The following is a 13,504-nucleotide window of genomic DNA, read 5'->3' as shown; positions in this document are numbered from 1 at the left end:
CTCCATATAAATTTCAGCATCATTTTTTCCAGATCTGAGAAGAAGGTCTTCGGTATCTTGATTGGTATTGCATTGAATCTATAAATTGCTTTTGGGAGAATGGACATTTTGATGATATTGATTCTTCCAATCCATGAGCATGGAAGATTTTTCCATTTCTTGGTATCCAATTCTATTTCTTTCTTTAAGGTTTTGTAATTTTCATTGTAGAGATCTTTAACGTCCTTGGTTACGTTTATTCCAAGGTATTTGATTGTTTTTGTAGCTATTGTGAATGGGATTGATCTTAGAAGTTCTTCCTCAACCATGGCATTGTCTGTGTATACAAAGGCTGTTGATTTTTGTGCATTGATTTTATACCCTGCTACTTGGCCAAACTCTTCTATGAGTTCCAGTAGTCTCTTAGTAGAGTTCTTTGGGTCCCCTAAATAAAGAATCATGTCATCTGCAAAGAGGGATAGTTTGAGTTCTTCCTTCCCAATTTGTATCCCTTTAATTTCTTTTTCTTGCCTAATAGCTCTGGCTAGAACCTCCAAAACTATATTGAATAGCAGTGGTGAGAGTGGGCATCCCTGTCTGGTACCAGATCTCAGTGGAAATGCTTCCAACTTTTCCCCATTCAATAGGATGTTGGCTGTGGGTTTTTCATAGATTGCTTTGATTGTATTGAGGAATGTTCCTTCCAAACCCAGTTTGCTTAGAGTTTTCATCATGAACGTGTGTTGTATTTTATCAAATGCTTTCTCGGCATCTATTGAGAGAATCATATGGTTTTTCTTCTGCAGTCTGTTAATGTGGTGTATCACATTGATTGTCTTGTGCACATTAAACCATCCCTGCATACCAGGGATAAATCCCACTTGGTCTGGGTGAATGATCTTTCTGATGTGTTGTTGCATTTTATTGGCGAGAATTTTATTGAGGATTTTTGCATCTATGTTCATCAGGGATATTGGTCTGTAATTCTCTTTCAATGCTGCATCTTTTTCCGGCTTAGGAATTAAGGTGATGCTGGCTTCATAGAAAGAATTTGGGAGGATTCCCTCTTCTTCGATTGTTCTGAATAGTTTGAGAATTGGAGTTAGTTCTTCTTTAAATGTCTGGTAGAATTCAGCAGTGAATCCATCTGGTCCTGGGCTTTTCTTTGTTGGGAGGGCCTTTATTACTGTTTCAATTTCTGTCTCAGTTATGGGTCTGTTTAGGTTTTCGATGTCTTCATGGTTCAATTTAGGTAGGTTGCATGTGTCCAGGAATCTATCCATTTCTGTCAACAACAGGAGTCACTGTGCACTTACTCCTCATGTAGGATCTTTGGCCTTAGTGTGCTGTACATTGAGATTTAATGCTATAACTAGTACTCAAACAGTATTTTTCACTTTATGTTTCTGTGTGGGAGCAAACTGTTGAAATCTTTACTTAATGTATGCTAAACTGATCTTCTGTATATAAAGAGAATCGAAAATGAATCTTGATGTGAATGGAAGGGGAGAGGGAATGAATAAGGGGAGGGTTGTGGGTTGGAGGGACGTTATGGGGGGAGCCATTGTAATGAATATTCTGTACTTTGGAAATTTATATTCATTAAATAAAAGAAAAAAAAAGATGAACTAAAAGCATTATTTTTGAAAACATAGGAATGTTTTTAAGTATTTTTACATGTGGCATATATGTAAAAGTATGAATGAAAAGGGGACAGAAGGTTATTGGCCAATAATTAATTATAGTAGTTGGTGTAATACATGGCAGAAAATTTTTTCACTGTTGTCTTTAACAGTATAGAATGTTTTTATTTTAAAACATTTAGTATGCAGTTCTTACACGGTCATAGTAGGCATCAAACAAGAATGTTTTAAGTTTTTTTTAATTTCCTTTTATGATTTTAGGAGAACAGTAGTCTGCCCTATAATTGATGTTATCAGCGATGATACTTTTGAATACATGGCAGGCTCTGATATGACCTATGGTGGGTTCAACTGGAAGCTCAATTTTCGCTGGTATCCTGTTCCCCAAAGAGAAATGGATAGAAGGAAAGGTGATCGAACTCTTCCTGTCAGGTAATTAATTAGTGAGACATCTTTCCGCTAGTGTTACTGACAGGATTGTGAAGCTTTGGGAATCATAAAAAAGGATTATAAGACTGTTTTGGAAAACTTAAAATCATTTAAGTTTTCTTATAGTGTATTTAAGAACCATCTTTCACATACATATTTTAAAAAGGATTTTTTTCTCCAGTCAAAAGAACTTTTTTGTTTATTGTATAAACCTAGTGTTTGTGAGAAATGATGACAACATCCATATGTGTTGATTGGTTCCTATATGAACATTTTGGAGATGGTTAAGTCTTTAATTCAGTTAAAGATAAAAAAATACTGGGTTTATGTCACACTACTCCTTAATTTCAAATGTCTGTATGCAAAAATATTACCTAAAACTGGGTCTTTGTACTATAATGTAAGATTTTAAATTCAGACTTGTTCCATCTGGATGGTAGTTACTGGCTGGGAAGGTTAGAAAAGCTTGTTTCTAACATAAGAATCACTAGAATTAACACAAATTTTATAAAAAAGGATTTCCATTAATGCATTTTCTGATGATGTTGTTCTATACTTTGTCATATATAGTTTTTTTTTTTTTTGGAAAGGGATAAAAATATTGATAGTGTTCAGAATATGAAGTTGAGACTTTAGGGCTTTTTGAACCATCCTACTATTTATCCCACTTATATCAGCCTTCTGCTTCTATAGTAATTAAGAGTTCCTTCAGCTCATACCCTTGTGAGCCTCTTAGATCTGCTTTCTTATGAATTCCAAGCTGAATTAGGCTGTTCTTTTACAGAAATAAACCATTCCTGGTCATATATAGAAGAAATATATTGATTTTACTTATACTTCATCTCCTTTACTGTATTTACCACCCGTTAGATCCTGGCATGCTAACTCTAACCTGAGTCTAGTCGATTAGTATAGTAAACTGCCTTTATAGTTGCTAGGAACTATGGAGTGAGCACAGAGGCAGATGAAGAGGATTTTGGGAATAGCTTCAATTTAAGGGAACACCCTTGGAAGTGTAGCAGACAGGGGTGTCTTGGCAAAAACTATGACAGAGCAGGCCTAGCAGTCAGCATTACTAGGTTACTGGTTATATCTGATACAAAAAGTCCCTGGGATCAGTGAAAAGTTTCTTAAAGAGTATAATAAGAGTTTATTCTGTAGTTATAACAGGTGTAAAACTATGGTACTTTTAAATGGTTAAAATTAATGGCATAGTATTATGATTGAATTTCAGAACACCTACAATGGCAGGAGGCCTTTTTTCAATAGACAGAGATTACTTTCAGGAAATTGGCACATATGATGCTGGAATGGATATTTGGGGAGGAGAAAACCTAGAAATTTCCTTTAGGGTAAGTTTCCTCTGAGAGAATAAGTGTTTATTTAACTTTAAATATGGATATACTTTGATGATTTGTTATCTATAAATAAATATGAACATCAAATTTAATACATTTAATCCAACTTCGAAGCCTTTGTTAAATAAAATGATGATACTATTAAGGGTTCATTATAAGCTGTTTGGACAAATAGTTATCATAATAGTTCAGCTATAAAAATTACACAGGATTCCCTTGTTGTTTTTCATTTCTGTTAATTTCAAGGACATAATCAAACTCTTAAAAAATTAAAAACTAATACTTCGGCACTTAACTGCCAAAAACATAAGTTTACATTATATAATATGCCTTTTCTTTCTGTAAAAATTGTTCTCCTAGATAAAACCTGGTCACTTTATCAGTTTTTATTTTTCTATAAAAAGAAAAAGGTGAAATAATTCTGAAATGACTCTAATTTAACACAGTTGACTGTAGCTAAGATCTTTGCATTTTATGGTCACTAAAATCAACATGATTGATAACATTGTATTTTTTAATGAATTTTAGTCACATAACTTATAATGGAAATTATACTAAAGTATACTGTAATCTGAGCCAGCAAGCTCACTTAATTCTTAGCGAATTGCTTTGCTGACTTGTAAAAGGAGAAGTTTGGACTCTAAGTTATCCTAGAGATCCTATCCAGGACAGCACTTTATGACCCTGGGAAGACTTGGAAGTAGGCATTGAATATTTAACAAAATTGAAAATTCTCAAAAGGTGATTTTAATTGCAAATCACAATGAGATTTTTAACTTAGAAAACTGTATTTTGAAAGGATTCTGTTAAATTAAGGAAATAAGCCTGTAATTAGGGATCTTTCTTTTGTACTTTTTTGTTTTTATTCTAATAAAGACAACAGACATGCTACAACTGTTTCACTGAGGAACCCACAGTGACTCCAGTTTAGAGTTTTAGGTTCTGTTTAATGTACAAGTTGTGACATAAGTTTGGAGAGAAGAAATAATGAATTTGGCTTGTGTACTCCATGGTCAGTTTTGATTTTTTTTTTTTAGCCATAAACCAATTAGTAAATATATTATGCACTTAAAAAACTTGCACATTTCATAAAACCATATGTCCATATTAACAAGGGCTGGTTGCAGTTCATCTGTTTGAGTTCATGATCTTCTTAAGAGTCATAGCCTGCATCTAGCCCTCAACCTATCTTTTGCTGTATTTTGTAATTATTTTTATTGGACCACAGTCGAAAATTAGAAACCTTTGCTGCTAAGGAACTACTGGCTGTGTAATCATATAATAGGAGCCCCATGGTTTGCCCTGGATTCCATAAAATTCTAATTGACACTAAATAATCAGTGTCTGATATGGCTCCCTTTGCTGCTGCTCTCAGACTTGATAGTGTGGAAGTAGTTTTGGAAGGCTTTTGCGGATTACAATTTTAAGAGAGGCACCATGGGAAGATTAAGATGAACTTTTCCTGGTTACCCAGGATTGTCTTACATGGCACTCTTTCCTGTTGTTTTCAGATTTGGCAGTGTGGAGGAACTTTGGAAATTGTTACATGCTCACATGTTGGACATGTGTTTCGGAAAGCTACACCTTACACGTTTCCAGGAGGCACGGGGCAGATTATCAATAAAAATAACAGACGACTTGCAGAAGTGTGGATGGATGAATTCAAGAATTTTTTCTATATAATCTCTCCAGGTTAGCTTATTTTGCATTAGAAAAATAGTGTACTTTCTTGTCCTTGGAAGGTACCTACCTTATCAGATCATTTTAAGGAATTAATGAAATGACACATAGTAAGAAAGTTCTTTGCAGAAGAGCTATACATTATTAGCAATAATACAGAGTTATCCAGATCAGTTTTGCTATCCCTGGTGTTACCCATGTTCTGTGTGGTTTTTTTTTTAACCTAATCCTGGGACCTCTGTTCCTATGAAGTTTTATTTTGTTAATTTTCATTCATTTTCCATACTTATATGACTTTCTCTGGATTCTTTACTTTTTTAACCAACATAACAATATTGTTGTTTAGCAATGGGTCATGAGCACTCTATAAGCCGACCCCTGATGCCATCATAAAAGCCTTCCATGAGGCCATTATTACCAGCAAGTGCAGAACCTATGTGACATGCGCTTTTGCATTATTCAGTTAACAATCCTTTTTGTTTTTGTCTTAACATAAACTTTTCTGATCCCATTATGACATACTAGTATGTAGTATTTTGGTCATATATTGCATTCTCCCATAAGTTTAATTTTTTCCTTAAAAATAAAATGTATTTTAATGTCTTCCTTGTTTTATACTTTGGGAGGTAAATTCAATGTTAAATCATTGATTTAGTCACACATCACCTAAATGATTCCGCTTTTGCCATTCATCTGGCTTTTTAGAGTCTACATATAAGCAGATGAGTGTTACTTAATAGAACACTAATAATTCAGAATCAATTGTTTCTTTCAACAGGTGTTACAAAGGTAGATTATGGAGATATATCATCGAGACTTGGTCTGAGACACAAGCTACAGTGCAAACCTTTCTCTTGGTACCTAGAGAATATTTATCCTGATTCTCAAATTCCATGTCACTATTTCTCATTGGGAGAGGTAAAAAATGTATACATTCTGTGTAGTTACTATGTTCTTAAAAAATAGAGATTAAAGTTCCAACAAGGAAAGTACCATTATGTTAAAATCATATAATCTCAAGTGTAAGAAAGTTCTTATTAGATGACAATGACAGTATTTACTTTATAAGTTGAAGTCTTATTATCATGTTATATCTTGTTGAAATAATAATGCTGTATCCCTAACCTCACAGTTGTATTCTTGTTACAGTGTAGCAGTATCTTTTGTAAACTTACTATTTTAACATACTAACTGCTTTAATTGAAATAATATATTCATAAAGGTTGATGAACTTCAAAGTCAGGAGAAATCATAAATAACTTAAAAGACCATAATTGTATTTTGGGCACACATTTATCTTTCCTTTGTGTGTTTTAAATCCCTCAGTTTTTATAGGAAGGTTAGAAAGAATATTGGTAAACATGTTTGGTTTTGCCCATGCTTTTTGAATTCAAATTTTATTGAAATTTAAAATAATTTGCTTATTGTTTATAATAGTTATCACAAATTACTTGTGCTTTGGAATTTAGCCTTTTTGTCCCTATGGGTACCCATATTTTTGGATTTGATATAGAAGAGTTTTGTATTCTTACCTTTTGGTGGATCACAAGGAACTATTTTTTGTGCCCTATTCTACCATAATCACAGAATATCTGTCTTCCAGTCACTGTCTTCCAACATGTTCAGCACCTAGGTCAAAATTGTCTCAGAAACTTTGATTTTTCTACCTTCTCTTTGAAACAAGCCATTCTTTTCATCTGTTTGTTTCTCTTCTACTTCTTAGTTATCATTCTTTTGTTTTCATGTTTGACCTAAAGATTTCCATGTACATTCCTGAATTATTACAATCTACTTTAAGCTAGTACTTTCACCAATTCAGGAAAAAAAATTTAAGATTTATTTGTTTATTTGAAAGGGTGAGTTAGAGAGAGAGAGAAAGGCAGAGATCTTCCATCCACTGGTTCAGTCTCCAAATTGCTGCAGCAGCCAGGTTGGACTAGGCTGAAACCACGAGTCTGGAACTCCATCTAGTTCTCCCTGGGTGGGCCATCTTCCGCTCTTTTCCCAGGCATAACAGTAGTGGAGCAGTGGAGGCTTGAAACAGAGCCCATGTGGGATGCCGGAATTGGAGGCAGCAATTTAACCCACCGCGCCACAATGCTGGACCCACCAATTTGCAGTTTAACTGACATTTTCCCTCTGGTTTTTGGAACAGTGCTTTGCTTATTGTAGTATGATACTCCAAGCTGTTTGTTAGACCATGAAAATTCTCAGTATCTTTTCTTAATCATCTAACTCCCCCAAAGCTGCCTTTTTTATATCCAGGCAGAGATTTTTCAACAAATCTCAATAGTGGATAGTAAATCAATCTAACTGTTTATGATCACTTTTTAAAAAATAGTTTAGAATAGGATATGTGCATGTCCACTGGATACAAGAAAGGGATTTTGTTTTTAGTTGGTTTTGTTCTGATTTGCAATCAAAAAGTTTGGACCGCCGGCGCCGCGGCTCACTAGGCTAATCCTCCGCCTAGCAGCGCCGGCACACCGGGTTCTAGTCCCGGTCGGGGCGCCGGATTCTGTCCCGGTTGCCCCTCTTCCAGGCCAGCCCTCTGCTGTGGCCAGGGAGTGCAGTGGAGGATGGCCCAGGTGCTTGGGCCCTGCACCCCATGGGAGACCAGGAAAAGCACCTGGCTCCTGGCTCCTGCCATCGGATCAGCGCGCTGCGCCGGCCGCAGCGCGCCGGCCGCGGCGGCCATTGGAGGGTGAACCAACGGCAAAGGAAGACCTTTCTCTCTGTCTCTCTCTCTCACTGTCCACTCTGCCTGTCAAAATAAAAAAAAAAAAAAAAGTTTGGACCACCAGTTTTTACGGTAGATGAGCATTTTCTTCTATGATCTTATATTACCGTTTGTAGCATTTGCTACCAGATGTTTCTTGTATCTTTGGTTAGCCCCTTTTTTCACTTTTCATCTTTCTGGTAAAAACACATGCTTTCCTTTATCCTGTGCCTTCTTTCCCAAAGAACACAGAATTTTTGCCATGTTGTAGTGTAATCACTACCTCCTCCACCCTTTTGCTCAAACTCTTTCCTTGAAATTTGGCTTATTTTTTTCTGGGGCAGTCTTAGTCGTCAAAAGGTATTACTTGGACATACGCCTTTTGTAAAAGAGATTCAGCCATCCTTATTTCGATCCTATAATCAGACAGCTTCCAGGCTCTGGAGAAGGAGAAGCGAGAGTTCTAGTAGGACAGAACTATGGTTGTCTGTACACAATAGCCTGCCGGCTCAATTCAGCCTGCTGTCCATTTTTGAAAATAAACTTCTATTAGAACATGGTCATATACGACTTTTGAACTACAGCAGAATTGAGTAGTTGCCACAATATATCCTAAGATATTAATGGTCTTAACAAAATGCGTTGACTCCTAGGATATGCAGTGAGCAGCAGTCACTGGCATCCTTCCTTATCCTCACTTACCTATTGTTCCAGCTTGTCTTTAATCACTGGGAGCCTTTATGGATGGATTTCTCTAGTTGATAAAGCTAAAATTAAATTTGTTCTTGTTTCTTTCTTCCTTCTTTACTGCTTAAGTCTAAGAATTACCTTTTTCCCCCACTCCTTCTCTGAAAGAGTTTAGTTTCCATTGACTTGACACACCTGGGGATACAGATATACTGTTGGATCTTGCCTTTTTTCCACTATTCTCTTACATAATGACATGTTTAACACACTGTACCATCCGTAATTCATTGCAAGTCTTTATGATCTTTTAATTATAAAATAGGCTTTTAGAAAAAATATGATGCCAAGTGTGTGTGTGTTAGGATGGGGCACCCAACCTTTCTGTGATTAAAAAGGATAGGAGGGGCCGGTACCGCGGCTCACTAGGCTAATCCTCCACCTGCGGCGCTGGCACCCCGGGTTCTAGTCCCAGTTGGGGCACTGGATTCTGTCCTGGTTGCTCCTCTTCCAGTCTAGCTCTCTGCTGTGGCCCAGGAGGGTAGTGGAGGATGGCCCAAGTACTTGGGCCCTGCACCTGCATAGGAGACCAGGAGGGGGCACCTGGCTCCTGGCTTCGGATCAGTGCAGCGCACCAGCCGTAGTGGCCATTTTGGGGGTGAACCAACAGAGGGAAGACCTTTCTCTCTCTCTCTCTCTTTCTCTCTCTCTCTCTCACTGTCTAACTCTGCCTGTCAAAAAAATAAAAAAAGGATAGTAGTCACAGCACAAATGATGGTATGTGTAGATAGTCACCACCAGTCCCTCTCTAGGGGTTAAATCTTCATGACCTTTAGGATAAGCAACCTCCTAGAAGGTTGTCACTTAAGTCTTTTCATCCATTCAACAAATATTTAAGGACTTACTGTATAATAGATATGACTTTGAATACTAGGAATATGGGGTAAGCGTGTGGTGCAGCAGGTTCACACCACTTGGAGCACCTGCATCCCATATCTGAATGCCTGGTTCAAGTCCTGGTTACTCTACACTTCAGATCGAGCTTCCTGCTAATGCACCTGGGATACAGTAGGTAAAGGCCCAAGAACTGGTTTTCTGCCACCCAAATGGGTGACCTTCATGGAGTTTCTGGCTCCTGGCTTTGGCTTGGCCTAACTCCAGCAGGTTGGGTATTTTGGGAGTGAACCTACTGGATGAAAGTTGAAATTTTTTTTTTATTATCTTTTTTATTTGAAAGAGTTACAGAGAGAGGTAGAGACAGAGAGGTCTTCCATCAGCTGGTTCACTCCCCAAATGGCTGCAATGACTGGAGCTGAGCCAATCCGAAGCCAGGTGACAGGAGCGTCTTATGGGTCTCCCATGTGGGTACAGGGGCCCAGGGACTTGGGCCATCTTCCACTGCCTTCCCAATGCAGGATCCAAAGTAGAGCAGCCGGGACTAGAACCAGTGCCCATATGGGATGCCAGTGCTGCAGGCCAGGGCTTTAACCCACTGCGCCACAGCGTTGGCCCCCGATGTATCTCATAATATTTATTTCTCCTTCCATTCTTCTCCCTCTCTCTCTTTCAAATAAATAAATCTTTAAAACATAACAATAGGAATACAACAATGAATAATATAGAGATCCTGCTGTTGATTTCCAGTCTGTAGGGAAATATAAATTGTGAAAAATACACAATAGGTAAAAGAAATGGAGAATGCTAAGTGTGGATAAGGGTGCCATTTTGTGTAGGGTGGTTGAGAAAGGCCTCTCATAAGGTAACATTTTAGCAAAATTCTAAAGGCAGTGAATAAGCAAAGCCATACAAATTTCTGGGAAGAAGTATTAATGGGCACAAGGAAAGAAGGAATAAAGGTTCCTAAGATGAGCGTGTACTTACCATGTTCCAGGGACACCAAAAAAGTCAGTTCTCAGAAACAGAGTAAACAAGTTGAGAGGGTAGTATCAGGTAAGGTCAAAGATACAATGAGAGCTTGTGGGCCATGGTGACCCAGACTTTGGATTTTATTTGAGTAAGATGGGAAGCCATAGAGAGAGATGAGCAAACTTTCATTAGAAAGGGATCAGATTGTCTGCTTTTTGGACAAAAACTACATGGGAACAAAGAGTGTAGTCAAGAATTCTTTAGCCTGAGACACTGGTACTCTGGAGTTGCTCTACTGAAATGAAAAAGCCTATGGAAAGAGCAGATTCTAGAGGAATTCAGCAGTGCAGTCTGGTTACACATTACACTTAAAGTCCAAATGAAGATTCTGAGTAGGTAGTTAACAGTTTTTAAAAATGCAATTTGAGGCTGGTGCCGTGGCTCAATAGGCTAATTTGCCTGCGGCGCCAGCACACCGGGTTCTAGCCCCAGTCGGGACTCCGGATTCTGTCCAGTTGCCCCTCTTCCAGGCCAGCTCTCTGCTATGGCCCAGGAGTGCAGTGGAGGATGGCCCAAGTCCTTGGGCCCTGCACCCCATGGGAGACCAGGAGAAGCACCTGGCTCCTGGCTTCGGATCAGTGCAGCATGCCGGCTGCAGTGGCCATTGGAAGGTGAACCAATGGTAAAGGAAGACCTTTCTTTCTGTCTCTCTCTCTCTCACTGTCCACTCTGCCTGTCAAAAAAAAAAAAAAAAAAAAAAAAAAGCAATTTGAGCAGCCGGTGCTGTGGCGCAGTTGGTTAATCCTCCGCCTGTGGTGCCAGCATCCCAAATGGGTGCCGGTTCTAGTCCCAGCTGCTCCTCTTCCAGTCCAGCTCTCTGCTATGGCCTGAGGACGCAGTAGAAGATGGCCCAAGTCCTTGGCCTTGGGCCCCTGCACCCGTGTGGGAGACTGGAGGAATCTCCTGGCTCCCACCTTCAGATCGGCGCAGCTCCAGCCGTTGTGGCCGTTTGGGGGAGTGAACCAGTGGACGGAAGACCTTTCTCTCTGTCTCTCCTTCTCACTGTCTGTAAATCTAACTTTCAAATAAATAAATAAAATCTTTAAAAAATAAGTGCGATTTGAAGGAAGACTTGGCAGTGAAGATCTAAAGTTAAGGGTTGTCAGTGTTTAGATGAGTTTTAAAGGCACAGAACTGCAAAAGGTCACCTTGAGTGGATCAAATACAGGAGGCAAGATAAGACTGAGGACTGAGCCATAAGAAATTGCACAGCTCAGAGTTGACAGTTTTGAGGAGGAATTAACAAAAAACCAGCAAGAGATAGGTAGAAGTGGCCAGTGAAATAGGAAGTGTCCCAGAGACTAAAATGAAAGGTATGTTTGAAGAACGAAGAGTTGAGCACCTGTGTTAAATACAGCAAAGGAATCAAGTAAGATGGGTGCTGCGAATTGGTCATTGTATTTAGCCACAGTATCAAGACTGCCCATAGAGATTGTTAGGGAGCTCTGATAGCTTCAGGAGAGAAGGAGAAGGGCTGATCATGAATGAATACAGGTCTTAAAGGAGTTCTGCACAGAAATAAAAATGGGTGTCAGCTGGTGGAGAATGAAAATTGGAAGATAAAAAAGAAAGGACCAAATTCACATTCACTAGGATGGCTGCTATATTTCAAAACAAAACAAAACACATAATAGCAAGTGTTGGAAAAGATATTGGAATACTTGCTCCTATTTCCATACCACACTAGAAGACTGGTAATTGGTTACATATCCTCAAAACTATGTGGAATTAAATTATGAGAAACTGATTCAACATCACTAGAAAATATATTTGTTCCTGAATTTTCTCCTCTTCCGCTTAATTCCCACCAAACTAAAATCTTCACCCTACTAGAATCCTGAAAAAAAAAAAAAAAATTCCCAGAATCTACCCCTGGTTTTTTGTGTCTTCAAGGAAATATCTTGCAAACTCCATAGATGAGGTTGTCCCTTTGTGTTCCTATAAGACTAGGAGCATATTCCCTGAAAACAGTCTTTTCTAGCCACCCAGTATGTAGAGGAGAGCAAATATCCTTTCAGCTTCAAAGAGCCACATGTTTGAGTCTTACAGAATTCTCTCTGCCATCTAAAGCCATTCAGGGATTAAAACATCACAGCTCATCTCACCTGGGCCTCACTGAGCTTATCCTGCTGATCCAGTTAACAGCTGAAGGGAAGTCATGATGTCCAATCCTTGGAGAATCTGCACTTGTAACATCTGGTGGTCAGAATATCTCCCATATCAGGAAACAACCAGAGTTAATTATAAGAATATTTGTGAGAATGGAATAAACTTTGATATAGGGACTTCAAAAGAGTTCATGGAAAATGTGTTATGAAAAACCTATGCATGGATTTCAGAATTTTTTTGCTCAAAATAAGTTTAACTTTTAATTCTGTTTTTCCACGAACTTTTTGAAATACCCTTGTGTACACTCTATAAAATAGTGCCTAACATAGAACAATTTACTTTCTGTCATTTATTAGCAATATCACCTAGGGAAGCAAATATTTAGAAAATAACGGAAGCCCTATTAAATTTTGGGAGAATTCTGGCGCTTTTTTTTTTTTTTTTCAATTTGTTTTGAGTTTGGGTACAGGATACACAATTTTTCCAAATAGTTTTCCATATCAGAGAGAGAAAAGCAGAGGATAAGATTGGTTCTACTGTAACCATTCCAGCAGCATTTATCACCTTTCTTCAGCAACCTTTACAGCCTATTTGGAAGAAAAAAGTTGAGGAAAACAGGATGATAAAGTTTGTAATTTTTTTAAAAAATGTGTAATTTTTTTTTCCGACTGTTCAAAAGCAGAGAAAAAGAGAGCAAGAGAGATCTTCTGTGTGCTGGTTCACTCCTCAAATGCCCACAACAGCTAGGCTTCCCAGGCAACAGCTTAACACTTATAATTTTGATTAGAAGTACAAAGGGTTGGAGGGCATTTGGCTTAGCAGCTAAGTCACCTCTTAGGATGCCTTTATTCCATATCAGAGTGCCTGGTTCAAGTCCTAGCTACTTTGCTTCCAGTCCAGCTTCCTGCTAATATGTACCCTGGGGGCAAACAGAAATGGCTCAAGTATTTGAATCCCTACAACCCACATGGTGACCC

The 13,504-nt window shown here is 38.3% G+C and overlaps 1 protein-coding gene across 6 annotated transcripts in view; it reads left to right on the top strand.

Moving 5' to 3' along the window:
- GALNT1 (polypeptide N-acetylgalactosaminyltransferase 1) overlaps positions 1–13,504 on the top strand; it is a 150,302-nt gene that overhangs the window by 104,666 nt on the left and 32,132 nt on the right. For all 6 annotated transcript variants that reach the window (XM_089305805.1, XM_051851988.2, XM_051851985.3 and 3 more), the window contains 4 exons: positions 1,884–2,054; positions 3,286–3,403; positions 4,921–5,101; positions 5,868–6,007. In XM_089305805.1, coding sequence (XP_089161931.1) covers positions 1,884–2,054; positions 3,286–3,403; positions 4,921–5,101; positions 5,868–6,007 — 610 coding nt within the window. The remainder of the gene's footprint in view (positions 1–1,883; positions 2,055–3,285; positions 3,404–4,920; positions 5,102–5,867; positions 6,008–13,504) is intronic.

Source organism: Oryctolagus cuniculus, chromosome 10 (assembly GCF_051225735.1).
Source record: "Oryctolagus cuniculus isolate XC-2025 breed Fujian yellow rabbit chromosome 10, ASM5122573v1, whole genome shotgun sequence".
NCBI classification, from domain to species: Eukaryota; Metazoa; Chordata; class Mammalia; order Lagomorpha; family Leporidae; genus Oryctolagus; species Oryctolagus cuniculus.
This window is presented reverse-complemented; position numbering and strand designations above follow the sequence as displayed.